The sequence below is a fragment of the Leopardus geoffroyi genome, chromosome A1 (assembly GCF_018350155.1).
Source record: "Leopardus geoffroyi isolate Oge1 chromosome A1, O.geoffroyi_Oge1_pat1.0, whole genome shotgun sequence".
Lineage (NCBI taxonomy): Eukaryota > Metazoa > Chordata > Mammalia > Carnivora > Felidae > Leopardus > Leopardus geoffroyi.
In genome coordinates this window covers 196079903-196099847 of record NC_059326.1, presented here as the reverse complement: position 1 = coordinate 196099847, position 19945 = coordinate 196079903, and the positions used below count along the sequence as shown (strand labels likewise).

Genomic DNA, 19945 nt, shown 5'->3' with positions numbered 1-19945 from the left:
GACTGACTGTGCCAGGTGGTGGGGCCAGCTTTAGACAGGGGCGCGAATGGGTCACCCACAGTCCTGGGGCAGGGGGAAGGCAGGGTCACAGAAGTCCAGGTGAAGGTGGAGTGGCGGCCACTTGGGGGTGGGCCATTCTGGGCAGCTGCAAGTAAGCTTTGGGAGCAACAACGCAGGATAAAAGCTGAACATAACATTTATATCATGGTTCTGAGAAGACGTCGATAAGGAGCTCAGGCAACATCTACCTGTATGTTACAGGGAACTGACTTGACACGAGGTTTTAGCTTCGTTCATTGAAAGAAATGGAAGAGGGGGGCGCCTGGGTGGCGCAGTCGGTTAAGCGTCCGACTTCAGCCAGGTCACGATCTCGCGGTCCGTGAGTTCGAGCCCCGCGTCAGGCTCTGGGCTGATGGCTCAGAGCCTGGAGCCTGTTTCCGATTCTGTGTCTCCCTCTCTCTCTGCCCCTCCCCCGTTCATGCTCTGTCTCTCTCTGTCCCAAAAATAAATAAACGTTGAAAAAAAAATTAAAAAAAAAAAAAAAAAAAAAAAGAAAGAAATGGAAGAGGGAGCAGGCCCCACCACCTCTCAGACTAACTCTCTTCAAGCCAGTCTTTGGACTCTGAGCCGTGCTATTCCAATCAGCCCTCAGGAAAGCAAACAAAAGACACGCTCAAGCTTTGTCTGCTTTATTTCACTACATTAAGTTAAGCTATAAGGCAAAACAGGAACCTGTGATTCATAAGGATCAAGGAGTGCCTCTCATTCCCAAAAGGGACCAAAAAGGATGTTTCTTCACAAATATGCATGACATTTACTTAGCTCATTACACCTATAAGCACTGTGAACAAAAGAAACCTTTGGTGGGCTAATCAAACCACAAATCCAAAGTAACCTAACCTTAAGTTTCCAAAACTGTAGTTTCTGGTGCTAATGCCATCTTATTCGCCTGCAGAGGTGCACACTGCCTGTGCACTGGCAGTCTTGCACCTGATCTAATATAAACAAGTAACAAAACTCCGAATTCACCAGCTGCAGGTGTTGAGCCGTTTCTACTAATACACAGAATACTGGCTTGCACTGAAAATTATCTTGAGGAAACATTCATACAATGACTCTGTTATTCTTCACGTTAATTTGACTTCTAAAGGCAAAAAAAAAAAATCTGTGATCAAAAGTATTTTTGTGTTTCTGTGTCACCTGGGGGTGATGAGACCCATGGCTTCAACATTATCACTTTTGGGAACAAACACTAGCTACATGCCGTAAACGCACAATATACAACTGTGTACAGTCTGCGGATGTGTAAACACAGGAAGCCATTCTCCGCTCTGACGTCCAGCTTCTCCACCAGCAAATATGGAGCAGTGGCGTCAGAGCAGGCTCTCGCAGGTAGTGAAATAAAAACTAACTTGACACTGTGGGGTCACAAAAAATTAAACTGTATCTACAGTCTGCAAATTGTCGTCATACAACCCCCTGCCCCAACTCCTAAGAGGCTAAACCTTACTGATTACTCTCATAATGTTAGAGATATGTGTATTTTTTTCTCATACTGCAGCATATATATTACTCTGTGGAATATTGTTTCATAAAGTCAGCTTAAGCTTTAGAGTACAATTTAGTGTCTTTCAAAGGCTTCCTAAGTATTTTTATCTTCCAGAGGGAGCTAATAAGTTACTATGTCCTGTCTATGTTCTAGACTACTACATATCTTAATTGTTTTTTAACTAAAGGCTTGAACTTAAAAACAAAACGAGGACAAACAGGAAATTTCTCTTCTCCCCAAAAATGTGTTGGCCACTTGCTAACAATACATTTACAGACAATGTGGTGCAGCTGGTCTACTTGGTCAACTCTCACTTTAGAAAACACAGAAATTAAGGTCAGCAACCCAACTCCAGGATACCAAGAGAAAACAGCACGTGTGCTGTTAGGCAAGTATGCTGAACTGTTTTATGGTTTACAATCAAAATGGTCTTATTTGACACACCATATGATAAAAGTCTTAAACTCAGGAAGAGGAAAGGTTCCTTATCTTAATATCTAGTTTGGGATTCAAGAGATTTTAATTGTTATGTAACCCTTCAAATCAGTGGAAAGAACATTAGTTTTGGATCATGCTAAAAATCTGCATTCCAGAAGTGAACTTGTCCACCAAGTTTTCTTTGGGCTCTTTCCAGGTGCCAAATGTCCAGAACAACTTATTGAGTTAAAGAGGCAGGGCAGAGAGGAGGGGAAGGGAGTGAGACACAGAAGGGCTGCCTCCCAGTGACAGCGGTAACCCCTGGATATTGTGGCAACATTTAAAATGAATGGGATTCGCCACCCCTTGACATGACATGTGATTGCTTGCTTCTTCAATTCTTCTCAAAAGAGAGTTCCATGTTCTAACAACAAAGAAATTTTAAGAGGAACTGATAAGTAAGTATCCTGTATTCACTTAGAAAAAGGCAAATGGGAGCGCCTTGAGAATCTCACGGGTTTTTTCAAACACCGCAAAACTAAAGACGATGTGACAATTTCTACTTTTCTGTCCAGTGGAAACCTAAGCAAGATGGGAGCCGTGGCAACCAGTGAAGGGGTATGTTTAGAGTGCTAGATTATAGCTAAATGGGATGCAGAGAGCAGACCAGTGCTGGATCATTAACAGCAGGTCCACCTTTCAGTTACCATTTTAGGCTTCATCTGTGAGACCGTGATCCCTTGTGAGATCAGACTGGGAGACAGTATGGTCAGAATTTCTCAGGTGGTAAATCTAATGCCACGCCAAAGAAGAGCCACCACCCCCTTTTTTTGGGAGGGAACTATGCTGCTGTTATTCGACGTGCGGGGTTCAGTAAGGGAGACAGTAATTCACTGGTATTAGCAGAAGTGAGAGCAAGAGAACAGGAGTTACCCTGTGTTCCCAACGCCTTGCCTGTGCCCCCACCTTCCTAGGAAGAGGATTCAGTAGTGCCTGGGTACATCGTTACAAACAAGGCTTAACGAAGCAGCGGCTTCCACATTTTAACGTGGGCTCATGGCGGTACTGTCCTTTGGGATCCGCCCCACTGGTGGCACCTTTTAAGGGAGAAGTGGGCCCAAGCTGAGTTCCACATGCTGGGTGAGCCAGATGACTTCTGTGCCCTGGTCACTTTCTTCGATGGGGCGGATGGGGGCTGCCAGGTTTTTAAAATCATGCTTCATCTTAAAGCACACGGTCACTTCACCCTCCTCACGTTGTGGGGTCACTTTGATGAAGATACCCACTTTGTTGGCCTTTCTGAAGGCTATAATGCTATGAAAAAAAGAAGCACAGTATTAGGCAGGTCACAAGTCAGCCAAGCCACTAAGACTTACATTTTATCTGATGACAAGTTATGACCACCATTCCGTTTATCGGGGATGAAGCATTCTTTCAGCAAAATGTCAATCTATCTTTTTAATATTATAAAAGTAAAATACAGTTGTGGAAAATTCAAATGGGAAAATGTAAGTTCTCCCTCATTTTCCCCCTCAGCACACAGGGAAAAACTACAAACACTTTGGTTCTTAACCTACCAGATATTTTTCTATAAACTTACACTTTTCTGCTTTTCAAACCAACACAAAAGGGGCACACTATTCTGTTAACTTGGTTTTTTCCTCTCAGTTTATCACAAACACCTTTCCATACTGGTATATAGAGATCTTCTCCATTCTACTTAACGACTGCATAGTATTTTCTCATAGAGTTACTACAGTTGGTATATACTGACGTTATTGCCAGTTTTCCTCTGTTATAGACAATGGTGCTACGACTACCCCTTTACATTTATCTTTGTGTGCATGTGGTAATATTTCTATAGGATACAGACTGATATTAACTCAGAGCTGTAACGGAATTTCTGGAACACCACAGATTAATGTGTTTTTGTAAATAAGCTCTGTAAGTTAGAAATTTTTAGAACAGAAAAATAATCTCTTTAGTTGAAGTTTCAATCTTCATCTTCTGTGACATGCACTTGAACTTCGTGCCTCAGTAACTTAGTTTCAAACAAAAAGCTAAAGGGCAACGAGACAGAATTTGATCTACTATCAAATGATACTCACTCTAAGAAAACTTACTGGATTTAAACAGTTACCTACTTATATAGTATTATATACTATTAATTTCCAAATACCTGAAAGTCCTAAAAGTACAATGTGAAATATAGTTCATTCAATTTTTTATTAAATCTGTCATGTAACCTGACTAGAATTTGTTATCGCAGATGATCTTTTCAGAAACCAACCTTGGTTTAACAAATTTCTATTACCTAATTAATGTCATTTAAGGACCCACATAAAGCAAGGATTACAGAGAATGAATTCTGTATTGGACCAACTCAATGCATTTTGTCCTACAGTAAATAACTGAACCCTTGATTTGTATCAGATTCATTAAAAAAAAAACTCGGAAAAAATTAGTGTCTTTCTAGCCTGACTTCTCAGGTAACCACTAATATCTGGGAAGCTTTAAAAAAAAAAATTCAGATTTCTGGTGCCCCGCTAGACCTGCTAAAGAGAGTATCTGGGTCGGGGCCTGGGACTCTACAGACACAAAACAAAACAAAACAAAACAAAACAAAACAAAACACAAAACAAAACACCTGCCTGATGCTTTCTGAAGTTCACTCAAGTTTGCTAATCATTGTACTAATCTCATCTTTGCCCTTTATCCACACCGCCCCGCCAACCCCATCCCATGTTATTTCTTCTTTCTAACGTCTTACTGAGGAAGCTTTGGATCATTCTGTTTAAAAAGCTTATGTGTTCCTTGTGCCTGTATGTGAAGCTATTCTTTCAGCTCCAAGCCCACCTTCTACATCTTGCTTTGTGACACAGGATTCTGCTGTCCATGTTTCTGCTTTGTAGGCTGGCTCCCGACAGGGAGCTTAGGAGGGGTCTAAAGGAGACTAGAAATCTGAAGGGGTAGGGGCTTGCTCCTGCCTATGAGCTTCCTATTTGTGCGTGGTTCCTGTGGGCATCATTCCAGCAATGCTTCCCTCAGGAAGGAGCAGTTTCCAGCTGCAGCTTTAGACTGGTATACTGATGTACCCTCACCCAGGGAAAGGTTTGGTTGTTACTTCTCAGTTATTAGGTATGAGAGAGTAAAATCTTTTAGTCAAAGGGCAGGGGATGAGCGGTACATGGACAAATCTAATGATAAAACTATAGGGAGAGGGGCGCCTGGGTGGCGCAGTCGGTTAAGCGTCCGACTTCAGCCAGGTCACGATCTTGCGGTCCGTGAGTTCGAGCCCCGCGTCAGGCTCTGGGCTGATGGCTCAGAGCCTGGAGCCTGTTTCCGATTCTGTGTCTCCCTCTCTCTCTGCCCCTCCCCCGTTCGTGCTCTGTCTCTCTCTGTCCCAAAAATAAATAAAAGTTGAAAAAAAAATAAAAATAAAAAAAATAAAACTATAGGGAGAGAACACTGGATCCTGTCCACACTATTAAAAATCATGTACTTGAAATTTTTTATTAAGAGGGACAAATATATTTAAAAGGAAAAAAAGGTTAAAAAACGGCTTACAGAATGATCCCAATGATGGAAGAAATACATGGAAGGCCAAAGACCAAAATGTTAATGGTGCTTTTCTCTGGTAGTGGGATTTTATTTTCTTCTTCATCATTGTAGATGTGTTCAGCAAATTGCTATAGTAATTATTTTTATCATAGGAAAAAAGTATCTCAAAAAACCAGGATGAGAAAACTGGGATCTGCACGTGGGGCTCCCGTATGAGCCAGCTGTGGTGTGTGTGTGGGGTCGGGGGCGGGGGCGGTCACTGAGCGCTCACTCACTCAGGATCGTCCTGGAAGTCCTGCGGTTCTGCCAACTCGTCGTACTCAGCTGCTGCATCCTTGCCAGCCAAGATGAGCTCTTTGGGAGGCACCACAACCTGCAGAGGGAAGCAGAGAAGTTTGCCTCCGAATGGGCCAGTGAGTTGCAGGATATTCATTCGACAAAATACAGCACAGCGTTACACTGACCTAAACACACAGAAGATTCAAGTTTCAAGAAATACACAATATTACTTCACTATTTATACAGTGTCTGAAAACATACTGTTTAGGAACACAGACATTTCCAGCAAAAGTACAAAAACAAAGAACAGTTAAGCATTCTTTAGACTCAGCCTTATGTTGTAAGGAGGCCTCAACTTTGCTATGTCAGAGGTTAGCAAGTAACAACGTCAACCATATTTGTAATTATGGATACAAATGAGCCTGGGGAGGTATGAAGAGAAAGAGAGCAAATCTACAAGCTGGGTGTACATATCAGGCACTTCTTTCTGTCTCACAGGTTATTAGTATTACTAAAAAAGCAAGTTGCAACCATGTGGATGGAACTAGAGTGTGTTCTGCTAAGTGAAATAAATCAGTCAGAGAAAGACAAATATATGATTTCACTCATATGTGGAATTTAAGAAACACAACAGATTAACATAGGGGAAGGGAAGGAAAAATAAGGTAAAAACAGAGAAGGAGGCAAACCATAAGAGACTCCTAAATACAGAGAAAAAACTGAAGGTTGCTGGAGGGGAGGTAGAAAGGGGAATGGGCTAAATGGATGATAGGAGGGGGGCGCCTGGGTGGCTCAGTCGGTTAAGCTTCCGACTTCGGCTCAGGTCATGACCTCGTGACTCATGGGTTCGAGCCAGGAGCCTGCTTAGGATTCTGTGTTTCCCTCTCTCTCTGCCTTTCCTTGCTCGCATGCTCTCTCTCTCTCTCTCTCTCTCTCTCTCTCAAAAATAAATAAATATTAAAAGAAAAAATTTAATGGAGGGGTGCCTGGGTGGCTCAGTTGGTTAAGCATCTGACTTCGGCTCAGGTCATGATCTCATGGTTTGTGGGTTCAAGCCCTGCATCAGGCTCTGTGCTGACGGCTTGAAGCCTGAAGCCTGTTTCAGATTCTGTCTGCTCCTCCCCTGCTCTCAATCTCTCTCTCTCAAAAATAAAATAAAGCATTAAAAAAAAATTTTTTTTTAAATTAAAGGGGTGCCTGGGTGGCTCAGTCAGTTAAGTGTCCGACTTCAGCTCAGATCATGATCTCACAGCTCGTGAGTTCGAGCCCTGTGTCGGGCTCTGTGCTGACAGCTCAGAGCCTGGAGCCTACTTCGGATTCTGTGTATCCCTCTCTCTCTGCCCCTCCCCCACTCAAGCTCTGTCTCTCTCAAAAATTAAAAAACAAAACAACAACAACAACAAAAAAAAACCATAAAATTTTTTTTTTTTAAAAAAACAGAAGGTCATCCTGGAAGAAAAGATAGAGGGAAGGCCATTAAGCTCTTCTGCTATGCTGAGGAATCTGGGTTTCTTTCCCAAGTCAGAGGGATGCCAATGATCAGCATGTCATGATCAAAGTTAGATTTTAGAAAGACCACTTCGGTGGTAAGACAGAAGATGGGCTGGAATGGAAGTGGGGGTGGACTCAAAACAAGGCAGCCAGGAAGTTACTGTCACAGTGCACGTAAGAACGGAAGAGAACTTCCAACAGAGCAATGGTAGGGTGATTGTGCATAAAGTAAAAAAAACTCAAGAGGTAAAATCAAAAGAACTTGATGACGACTTGGATATGGAAATGGAAGACAGCATGGAGTCCTTTAAACCAGGTCAAAAGGCCCCTCCAGAAAAAGTAAGGGTCCATCAGGATGAGGCAAAATGCACCTACCTTAGCAGTGCTATTGATATTATCCGGGTCTCCCTCCTCACACTCCACCAGTGTCACATGGGTGAGGTTCTCCACTGGATTCGTAAGCGTCAGGAGGACCTGGCTCTCCTGGGGAACATGAAAAGCCTCTCTTAGACATGTTCTACTACTGCCACCTAGGGCCACTTTCTTAGTTGCTATACCAAGCATTTCACAAAATTGTCACCTTCCCCGCAATCCCCCATTATTTCTGAGTAGTTAACACCTACCTACACCTCTACATCACTGGGTCCTCCAAGTGCTCACTGATTCCTATTCTATTATTTATATGGCAGGCTATGTATGCTCTGGAGTTGCTATCACATGAGGAAATAGGACAGATCCCACAGAAAGGGCCAGTTACTAGATCCAGAAAATCTGGGGACTATACATTATCTAAGCAATAAAAGTTTGTACCTCTTGTTCCACCCAGCCCTCCACTTAGGGACTGAAAAAGAAGTCCTCATAAATATGAAAGCCACAGGGTAAGCAGACATAGAAAAAATCATTCATCAAGACTTAAAAGATTTTTATGATTTCTTGAACCATAATTTGCCCTTATTTGGTACTTTGCTGAGATTAGCAAAATCTTTTAAATGAACATGGACTACATAAACATCTTCATAAGCAGCATGGAAGGAAAGAACTAAAGAGGTTGCTGCAGAATATTCTACAACTCATGGTGGGGGGTAGGAGGAGGGGGCATAGATAAGGACCTCAAAGAAGACAAAGGCCATGGTAAAGAAATCCAGTTGATTCCTGATTATCTGATACACTCACAGGCATGAGATGGTGGAATCACGTGGCTAAAGATGCTTGTGGGGTAAAACATCTTCTTTCTTTCCCCACCCATGATTCCATCTTTGTATAATGTACACACTACTCCTTCTAAATGTATGCCAAAGACGCTGTTGTCAAGAATCCCTGCTTAAAGAAATTAAAAATCGCAATTCCTTTATGATTCCTTTCTTTTCTATCCCTTGCTCTTGAATCTCGCACAGCCACCCACATACATACATGCACACATCTCTGATCAATCCTTTGTCTCCCTGTTAACAAGCAAAGTACTAACCTTCATGTAGCGAAGGTTGGGAATTGACATGATTCTCACTTCTGGAATATAATTGCTATGCATGAATAAAAAAATACATTAATGTTCATTGAAGTCTCTTAAAATTATTGTTACTTTTTTTTTAAGTGAGTACAGCAAAGATTTCTTTGATTAGAACATGGCACAGAAATACAATTTTAAAGAATCATATGATATCATCATAATAAGAACTTAAGAAACGAAACCAACTGCTAAGGAGTTCTTTCTTAAATCTTAAGCACATTTCTAGTTTAGGGCCCATATATCTGTGTGTATCATGGTAGACATCTTCCTTACACGTTTGCTAGACATATTTTTTGAGATTTTATTAATTCATTTCTGTAAATCTAAAAGGCAACTGGTTATGGGACCCAAGACTGACTTAGTAACACCATCCAGGGGTGTAAAAACACCACCACATTACTTACCAAATACTTTTACAAAGCACTATGCATGCCAGGCAATGTTTTAAACACTTAAAAAAATTAACTTACATAATCTTCACTGTAACTGCATGACACAAGTATTATCATCATCATCCCCATTACAGAGATAAAGAAACTAGGCTTGGGAGAAGTAACTTACTGGTGAGTGGCCAGGATTCAAACTCAGACAGTGTAGCTCCAGGGTCCTTGCCCTTAACTACTGTATGTTTTGTTGCCTTTTTTTTTTTTTTAACGTAAATGTTTATTTTTCAGAGAGTGTGTGTGTGAGCAGGGGTGGGGCAGACACAGAGGGAGACAGAGGATCTAAAGCAGGCTCTGTGATGACAGCAGAGAACCCAACATGGGGCTTGAACTCATGAACCATGAGATCATGACATGAGCCAAAGTTGAATGCTTAACCGACTGAGCCACCCAGGTACCCCTTTGCTGCCTCTTTAAGTAAGAAAATAGAATATTAGACTCACATGTGCTTAGTCTGAACTCAAAACTGCCCAGAGTCAAATCCCAGCTCGGTGTTTATACACCTATTCTCAATGTTTTTGACTGTTGAGACGACTTATGTACAAGTGCTGCATAATATTCTATAACCTGAGTGTACCTCAATTTAATCAACTAGTTTTTAATGGTTAATTGGCTTGACACAGAAAGCGTTTCTAGCTTTTTGTCATTGAAACGTTATAATACACATCCTTACATATGCATCTTTAGATATTGGTGCTTTTGCTTCAAAGAATAGATTCCTGAGACAGTACTCCTGGGTTTAGTCTATGTAATTTTGTCTGGATATTCCAGACCACTCTCCAAAAAGACTCCATAAAGCAATCCACAAGCCTACCAACAGTGTATGCAAATACGTTTCCCCACATTCTCATGAGCACTAAATGATCTTTATTAAACTTCTCCTAACAAGTCTCAGTATCTTTCCATTTATCCATTAACCATTTGAGATTCCTCTTCTATAAGCTGCCAGTTCACATCCTTTGTCCTACTCCCATTTTCACCTTTCCAATTTGTGGGAATTCTGTCTTCCAGGGACATCAAATTTTTATCTATCATGGAATACCAAATACTCTTTCCTACTCTACTGTCTGTCCCAGGACTTTGTTGTCTTTTTTTTTTTTTTTTTTTTTTTTTTTGCTAAGAGCAAAGCTGTCTATTTTCTCTAGTGGTTTCTGGGTTTCCTGCCTTACTCAGGAAGGGCTCTCTTGCCCTAAAATCAAGACAATTATTTTCCTAATTTCTCAAACTACTTTTCTTGTTTGAAAGGTGATTTTCGTACATAAAATTCCCTTCTCTTGACAAGTCCCAGTGAATTAACACTAATAATCACTTTTATCCCACTCAAAGACTGTTATCAGAACATAACTAAGAGGAACAATGAAAGGGATACTCTTTGATTTGCCATACTTTATTATTTTTTACTTTGATATTTTGGATCAATACCAAAATTAGGCACTTTGTAATTTGTAATGAGTGACCAGTGACTCTCTGTCCAATAACAAACAAAACAATCTCTGCCCCGGACCACACTGTCCCTGTGTCCCTAGTACAAACACCCTTGACTCTAGGTCTATAATTTGTATTTAACTTCATGATACGTAGTTCAAAATCTAAACAGAAGAAATAGCAAAACTGTTCTGATGTCATTTTCTTCTTGTAAGCCTAGAGTAAATACATTTCATAATGAAAAAAGCCAAAAAACAGTAACTAAAAACACCAATCCCAAAATACTCACACAGCAACCAGCTGGATTTTGAATTTGATGGATGTTGGATTAAATTCTGGCTTGCTCAAATTATGTTCACATTTCTAAAAAGAAAAAATTCTAATACGTATCAGAGGAAAACAAGAACACCCATGCTGGATCCACAGAGCTGCTAAATTCAGAAGGACAGCATTTACTCGAGGTTTGTTTCATTCTGCTCTAAGACCACATCTACTTTGAAACAGTGTGTATGCTACTGATCACCACAAGTTACAAAAGATGATGTTTTGGACTTGTGGATATAAGCAACCACACTATCAAACACTATCCTACCTTTGTGGGGCCTAACAACTGCTGAAATAATAACACATACTGGGTACATATTATGTGTGTTGAGCAACGTGCTCCTTAGCTTAAGTGGATTTAAACATCACATCCACTTTATAAGGAAAGTTACGTACCATAACTATTATTGTCCCCATTTTACAGGTGATGACAATGGGGCATGGAAAGGATGAGTAATCTGTACTACTTCATGGATCCAATAAGAACTGAAGCTGGGATTTAAATCGACATAGTGTGTTTCCAGATTCCATGCTTTAAAATACAGTAACAATTATTTACTTACTTTCTTGAATGGGTACTACATACGTCTGGTTAAAAAAATTTCTTAATAGTCCAAAAAAGTACAGCGTAAAGGTACCCATCACTTGTCCCCTTGTCCCGCTCCCCAGAACCCAACCAGTTTCTCGTTTTTTCACAAATAGCCTATGCATGTACAAGTATACACAGACATCATCTTTTTTGCAGTAACACAAAAGGGAGCACTTTATATACTCCTCCGCCCTTTGTCTTCACTTCCTGTCTTGGTATTCCATGTCCGCACACAGAGGTACCTCTGTATCCTACTGTCATCATTTCTATGCCCAAATTGACGGATATCTAGGATGTTTCCACGACTTTGCTACTATAAATAATGCAGCAAAGAGGATTCTTGTACAATCATTTCCCACACGTTATGTTTTGTTAACCTGGTAACTATCAAATGGTGTCTCACTGTAGTTTTAACAGACACTTTCTGGATTACTGTAGGAATATTTTTCATGTTTACTGTCTACTGGGATTTCCTCTGCCATGACTTGCATGTTACTATTTACTGGGTATTTTTATCCCGTTGTTATCTTTTCCTTACTAATTTGCTAAAGTTCTTCATGTATTCTGGACACTAATCCTTTATTATTTTTTTAAATATTTATTGGAGCGCCTGGGTGGCTCAGTCAGTTGAGTATCCAACTCTTGGTTTCAGCTCAGGTCATGATCTCACAGTTTGTGGGTTCAAGCTCCACACTGGGCTCTGCACTGGCAATGACGAGCCTGCTTGGGATTTTATCTCTCTTTCCCCTCTCTCTCTGCCCCTCCCGCACTCTGTTTAAATAAATAAACTTAAAAGTTTTTTTTAATGTTTATTTTGAGAGAAGAGAGAAAGAGTACAAGTGGGGGGAGGGGAAGAGAGCATCCCAAGCAGGCTCTGTACTGCCAGCAGAAAGCCCGACATGATGCTTGATCCCATGAACTGTGAGATCACGAACTGAGCCAAAAAAAGAGTCAGATGCTGAACCGAATGAGCCACCCAGGCGCTCCTCCCTTTCTTTTCTTTTGGTAGACAGTCTGTATCAAGTAGAGAAAGTTCACTATTCCTGTTTTTGAGAGTTTTTTTTCTTTTTATCATGAATGGGTGTTTGATTTTGTCAAATGCCTTTTCTGCATCTATCAATATGATCATGTGATTTTTTTTTTTTTTTTAAGTCTGCTGATGTGATGGATTTCATTGATTTTTAAATGCTGAACCAGCCCTGCATCCCAAGAATATATCCCACTTGGTTATGGTGTATAATTCTTTTAATACTTTTTTGGATTTGATTTGCTAATATTCTGTTGAAGATTTTTGCACGTATGTTCATGAGACACTGATCTGTACTTTTCTTGTAATGTCTGCCTGGTTAGTATTAGGGTAATACTGGCCTCATAGAATGAATTAGGATGTATTCCCTTTGCTTCTACCTTCTAAAAAGCCATTATAAGAATTGGTATAATTGGGGTGCCTGGGTGGCTCAGTCGGTTAAACATCTGACTTTGGCTCAAGTCATGATCCCACAGCTCGTGAGTTCAAGTCTCAAATCCAGCTCTGTGCTGACAACTCAGAGCTTGGAGCCTGCTTCAGATTCTGTCTCCCTCTTTCCGCTCATACTCTGTCTCTCTCTCCTTCAAAAATAAACAAACATTAAAAAAAAAAAAAAAGAATTGGTGTAACTAAATATGTGGTAGAATTCACCAGTAAACACGTGTGAGCCTAGGACTTTCTGTTTTGAAGGTTATTAGTGATTCAATTTATTATTCAATAGACATAAGCCTATTCAGATCACACATTTCTTCTTTTATCAGATTTGTGGGCACAGAGTTCATAGTATTTATTATCCTTCTGATTTTCATGGATCTCTAGTGATGTCCCCTTTTTCATTTGACTAGTAATTCGTGCCCTCTCTCTTTTTTCCCTACTTAGCCTGGAGAGAGGCTTATCAATTTTATTGGTCTTTTCAAAGAATCAACTTTTGGTTTTGTTGATTTTCTCTACTGATTTCCTCTTTTCAATTTCATTGACTTCTGCTTGAATTCTTATTATTTCTTTTCTTCTGCTTACTGTGGATTTAATTTGCTCTTCTTTTTCCAGTTTCCCAAGGTGAAAACTTAGATGACTGATTTTAGATCTCTCCTCTTTTTCTAATCTATGAATGTGATACTATAAATTTCTCTCTAAGCATGGCTTTCACAGCATCACACAAATTTTTCTTTAAAAAAAATTGTTTTTAACGTTTATTTATTTTTGAGAAGAGAGAGACAGAGCATGAGCAGGGAAGGAGAGAGAAAGAGGGAGACACAGAATCTGAAACAGGATCCAGGCTCTGAGCTGTCAGCACAGAGCCCGACGTGGGGCTCGAACTGACGGACCGTGAGATCACGACCTGAGCCGAAGTTGGATGCTTAACTGACTGAGCCACCCAGGCGCCCCAGCATCACACAAGTTTTGATAAGTAGTTTTCATTTTTATTTGGCTTAAAGTATTTTTAAATTTCTCTTGAGGCTTCTTCTTTGACACATGCTATTTAGAATAGAAATGTGTTGTTTAATCTCCACATATTTGCTAACTTTCTAGTTTTCTCTTACTTCCTAGTTTAATCCCACGGTGGCTTGAGAGTAGACACTGTATGATTTCTATTCTTTCAAATCCATTATGATGAGCTTTTTGTTTTGTTTTGTTCTTTTTCTGGCCTAAAAAGTAGACTGCCTTGGTGAATGTTCCAGATGAGTTTGCAAACAATGTATATTCTGCTGTTGCTAGGTGAAGCAGTCTCCAAATGTCAATTTTATCCAGTGATGGATGACGTTGTTGAGTTCAGCTATGTCCTTACTAATTTTCTGCCTGCTCCATCTGTCCGTTTCTGAGAAAGGGGTGATGAAATGTCAACTATGAGGGTGGATTCATCTATTTCTTCCTGCAGCTCTATCAGGTTTTGCCTCACATAGTTTGACACTAGTGTTAGGCATATACATGTTAAGAATTGTTACGTCTTCCTGGAAAATTAGCCCCTTTACCATTATGTGATGCCCTTCTTTATCCCTGTTAACTTTCTTTACTTTGAAATCTGCTCTGTCTGAAACTAAGATAGCTACACTTGCTTTCTTGATTAGAAAGATTAGTGTTAGCATGTTTATCTGTCTACATGTATTTACTTTTAATCAATACATGTCTTTATACTTAAAATGGGCTTTTCCTTCCTTCTTATTTTTTAAAATTTGTTGAGTACAGTTGACATACAATGCTACATTAATTTCAAGTGTACAACGTAGTGACTCAACATCCCTTTAAGCTATGCTGTGCTCACCATAAGCGTAGCCACGGTCTGTCACCATCCAGCACTACTACAACATCATTGACTATATTCCTTATGCTGTGCCTTTTATTCCAGTGACTTATTCATTCCACAATTAGAAGCCAGTATCTTTTCTTTTTTTTTTTTTTTTTATCTTTTAAATGTTATTTATTTTTTGAAAGAGAGAGAGAGAGAGCATGAGCAGGGGAGGAGAAGACAGAGAGGGAGACAAAGGATCTGAAGCAGGCTCTGCGCTGAGACCAGAGAGCCTGATGTGGGGCTCGAACTCACAAACTGATGGATCATGACCTGAGCCAAGGTTGGACACAACCAGCTGAGCCACCCAGGCACCCCTTTCCTTCTTTTTTGAAGAGCTTTTTCATTACAGAAATATTCTTATATATGCAAAATACAAATCAGTAGTAGAAATTCCTAGTACATGTCACACAGCTTCAACAAATTAGCAACCTGTTAGCAACAATGACCAATCTGGTTTCATGTATACTCTCACCCATTCACCATGCCTGATTGTTTTGAAACAAGTATCAGACATCATGTCATTTCATCCATAAATGTTTTGGTATGTATCCCTGAAAGATATTTTTAAAAATAACAATACTATTTTTATCCGTTAAAAACATGGAAAGTTCTTTTGATAGCATCAAAAATCCAGCTAGTGTTTAAATCTCCCCAAAGATTTCATAAACATTTCTTCCTTTCCTCCCCGCTCCCTGGCCCCTTTCTTATGTTTTGTTTGAATTGGGATTTAAATGAAGTCTACATACTATGTTTGGTAGATCTCTTCTAGAGCTGTATTGTTAACAGTAGCCACTGGTCACAAGTGGTCATTTGAAAGATTTAGCACCTCAGCCACATTTCAGGTGCTAAATAGCAACATGCGACTAGTGGCTACCATGTTGGACTGTGCAAATACAGAACATTTCCATCATCAGAAGAAGTTCTGCTGAATAGCACTGATCTAAAAGGTTTCTTTCCCCTTCTTTTTTTTGTTTTCTTTTATAATTTATTTATTGAAAAAATTCAGTTGTTTGTGTTATAAATTCCTAGAGGCTCGATTCTGCTGTTGTCTTTCCTTTCTTGCTTTCTTTTAAATTATTATTACTCCTTTTCGTTTCCTCTTTATTAGCCTAAAAGTTATATATTCTTTCATGATTTTCTTAGGGGTTAGTGCTATGAACTTATTAACCTTTAGGTACCTCAGTTTCCACATCTATAAAACAGGGGTAACAATAGTACCCATATCTCATAGTTGTAAGGGTTTTTATCTTGAAGGCATTTAAAATGATGCCTAGACACCTAGTACATTCTCTGTAAGCATTCTTTATATTTACTACGTCCCCAAAAGTTTCGATGTTAGTCAGATCCCAATGTTTAATTTATTTTTGCTTTTCTCTTATACAAATGGCAACTCTACAAAATGGAATAATTACCCGACAGCGCAGGGACCGCTTGATCAGAAGATGTTTGTGACGAGGATAGAGCTGTGAGGCACAGACTGGCTGGAAGTCAGGCTGCAAGAGGCGCTGCTGAAGGGTGGTCACTAGTATGAAAGGCAGGAACCAGGCTTAGTTTGTAACGACTTGGTCAAAATCAGGCTTATATGAAATTATCACATGAAACAACACTTCCTTTGTGAACAGTTCTTCAAAAAACTACTATATTGAAATTTGACATTTTAAAGTTCCTCAGGGGTGCCTAGGTGACTCAGTCAGTTAAGTATCAAACTTCAGCTCAAGTCATGGTCTCACAGTTTGTGAGTTCGAGCCCCCCGTCGGACTCTGTTGACAGCTCGGAGCTTGGCTTTGGATTCTGTGTCTCTTTCTCTCTCTAACCTTTCCCCACTCACACTCTGTCTCTCTCTCAGAAAAAAACTTTTTTTAAAGTTCTTCAAATGATTGTATCCATCTCACTTGCTACTTATTTTACTACTAACAGCTATGGCATTAAAAATCTCAAAACCCAGGGGTGCCTGGGTGGCTCAGTTGGTCAAGTGTCCGACTTTGGCTCAGGTCATGGTCTCACAATTCATGGGTTCAAGCCCTGTGTCAGGCTCTGTCCTGACACCCTGGAGCCTAGAGCCTGCTTTGGATTCTGTGTCTCCCTCTCTCTCTACCCCTCCCTGGCTCATACTCTGTCTCTATCTCAAAAATAAATACCCATTAAAAAAAAAAAAACAAACTCAAAATCCAGAGCATTTAGTAACCAAAGCAGATTAGATGTGAAATAGAAACAAAGTAGAATAATGTAAAATATTACCTTCTGTTAAATTGACTGGCCTTGTATAGTAATCTTCAGGTAGAGGTTCTACTTCGTCCACGGCCTGAGCTGGCTCAATCTTTATCTCTTTTTGGTCCTCTCCTTCTTTAAGGCTAAAAGATAAAAAGCACTAATTTCTCAAAAGGTTCACCTGATTATATTCAAAGTCTATGATAGCAATAACTGAAGCATTCTTCTATTGTAGGACATTCTTTCTCTGCTCAGGTCTTTTCTAAGCATGAGACTCTTCTTCCCCAGTGGCCACTGTTTTACGTCACATTCCTTCAATATTCATTTTGATACCTGCTTTTCTCCTCCAAGCCATTTAATGTCCAAACTTACGACAGTCCGGCAAGGGTACTGATGGTTGCACCAGCTCGTGGTCGCTGAAGCCTCGTTCCAAGACCATATTTGTCCTAAAGAGAGTTCAGAAATCCTGATTATAAATCCCGTATTTATACATCCTATTTGCCAAAAGAAAGATTTTGGGGTGGGACAGCATGAGAAGCTCAGGGAAATAAGCAGAAAAAAAAAAAAAAAAAAAAAAAGCTAATTTAAAGTTCCTTTTAAAGAAAGAAATTTGTAGCCCCACATCACTTTATTCTTAAAAGAATAATAAAAGCATCACACATGGAGACTGAAACTATATTAGTACAGCAAAATTGAACTAAATGTGATTTTTATTTATTTTTATTTTTTACCATTAATCTAAAAGTATCTAAGCAATGGCTCTATGGCTTAGACCAGAACTATGTGGAGTGTCTAAGCTACATGATGAACGTCTTCATGGAACACCAGTGATCACCTGCTAACTTCTTCAGGGTTAGCAAGAATCATAAAAGAGAACTTACCACTACATGAATAGTGTGTTGCTGTAGGCCCCCAAATAGCAGCAGGTTGCAACAGAGACAAAAAAATGCAGCATAAGATAGAAGCAAACTCATACAGCAGGCAGGTTATAAGGGAAGCTGGAAGAATAATGCCTTTAATTCAAATTCCTCTCCTAAACATACTAGTGCATATGCTGATTATAGCACTGAACTATTCCGTAAGTTTTATTTAGCCTTCATTAAAGTCTCTGGCAAATGTAGATGCCTTGCATGTCTTAATGTGTTATTAAACACTAAGTTTTTTTTTTTTATAGAACGCTTCACAAATTTGCATTTATCCTTGCGCAGGGGTCGTGCTAACCTTCTCTGTCGTTCCAATTTTAGTGTACGTGCTGCCAAAGCGAGCACAAAACTAAAGGTTTTTATATGGACCTCACCAACCCTTAGAGTTTTAGTGGTTTAAACTAATTGTCATACAGAAGCAGGATGGTAAGTTGTATTTCCTCAACTGTCAAACTACCCTACAGGATTTTGGTGAGAATTAAATAAAATGGGAAAAGCACTTAGCACGGTGCCTGAGACATCACTGTCCTCCAATAAATGTTATGTATTCAGTGTCAACCTGCTGGGCCCCCAGCAAGCATGGAGAAAAGAAATTGTTCTTTGACAGCAAATGAAACTTGGGGGACAATAACAAAAGCACCAAATCCTAACCTTTTGCTTCTGGATTGGTAGTACAAACTAGTCGACAGTGACTTCCATAAATAATTCCTAACAATTACACGTACATATGTTACTATTTATTTAACCACCCAAATGCGTTGCGTAAAAGTCAGTGTTCTTCACACTGGAGAAACATAGGAAGGTGCCAGAAATAACCATGAGAGCTGGAAAACCATTACTACAGGATGTCAAAGGTGGGCTACTGGGTAACGTGAATAAAATCTACCACTTGCCCACCTTCTTCTGACTTTCTGTTTAAGAGTTCTGTGATGCCTACAAAATTAAACATGAGCTGTGGGGAATAATCGGGAGAGAGAGGACAGTGATGCAAAAAGGAACACAAATGTCCTTAAAACTGAAAGAACTCAAATAGAACTCGTGATATGGCAAAAGCGTTAACTGCTAGACTTAGACACTAGGATTCTCTGCTACTCATCATTCAGGAATCTAAGGACAGTGGCCAATTTCCGAAAGGGTCACCGTTCTCATGCCACACAGGCCTCGATCAATGAAATGCGCACTCCTTTTTTGGACCAAGTCCTCACCGAAAAAGCCAAAGGCATATAGTTTCTACGCCGTGCTAGTTTCTTGCGATCTCGTTCAACCTTCTCTTTCTGAGCAAGCTGCTGGTAATACTCAATCAGTTTGTTCATCTGTAAGAAATCAAAGATGCAGTATTTGTTTCATAAAAAGCTAACAGGAAATATGCAAAATTAATCAACACCACTGACTGGACACATAACAAATGAAGGAGACAAATTACTACAGTAGTCAAGTTTGCCCTTCAAAGAGAATTTCTCTTTATCACATTTCTCTCAATCGTTTGCAGAATTAAAATGGAAACTGTGGCAATAGGAAGAAACGGGCAATGAAAAGGCTTGGAAATTTCAAGCCCTCTTTTTATTACTCTTTTACTTCTTTACTTTTCCCCTCACAATTGCTCCCATTTTCTCTGCATGGCCACAGGACATCTAAGACTGTGACAGCTTGTACTGTCTTCTCCACCACTCATACCTTTTCATTTTTAAAACATATTTTAATCCTAAGAGCAATATATGTTGTGAGAAGTTCAAACAATATTTAACATAAAGAATAAAAAGCGATACTTCTCTTTTCTCTTGTGCCCAAGTCCACCCTTCCCCTCACCAGAGGCATCCACAATTATCAGCTTAGATAGCATTCTTACACACAGACATGGGTACGATAATATTACAATCTGCATACATTAAAACAAAAACCCCATGTATACATACGT

At 39.8% G+C, this 19945-nt stretch overlaps 1 protein-coding gene and 1 non-coding gene across 3 annotated transcripts in view; both read right to left on the bottom strand.

Annotated features, from left to right (window-relative positions):
- Positions 1-673: 673 nt before the first annotated feature.
- Positions 674-19945, bottom strand: part of DCTN4 (dynactin subunit 4) — a 32008-nt gene continuing 12736 nt past the window's right edge. The window contains exons 5-14 of one of the 2 annotated variants that reach the window (XM_045437091.1): positions 19236-19343; positions 17989-18009; positions 17480-17553; positions 17138-17250; positions 16312-16421; positions 10962-11035; positions 8763-8817; positions 7673-7780; positions 5803-5900; positions 674-3280 (exon numbers count right to left, since the gene is read on the bottom strand). In XM_045437091.1, coding sequence (XP_045293047.1) covers positions 3067-3280; positions 5803-5900; positions 7673-7780; positions 8763-8817; positions 10962-11035; positions 16312-16421; positions 17138-17250; positions 17480-17553; positions 17989-18009; positions 19236-19343 — 975 coding nt within the window. In that variant the 3' untranslated portion in view covers positions 674-3066. The remainder of the gene's footprint in view (positions 3281-5802; positions 5901-7672; positions 7781-8762; positions 8818-10961; positions 11036-16311; positions 16422-17137; positions 17251-17479; positions 17554-17988; positions 18010-19235; positions 19344-19945) is intronic. The other variant, XM_045437098.1, reaches the window with a different exon arrangement.
- On the bottom strand, positions 18272-18375 carry LOC123581878. The gene has a single exon (XR_006704065.1). It is a non-coding gene; the product is annotated as a U6 spliceosomal RNA (small nuclear RNA).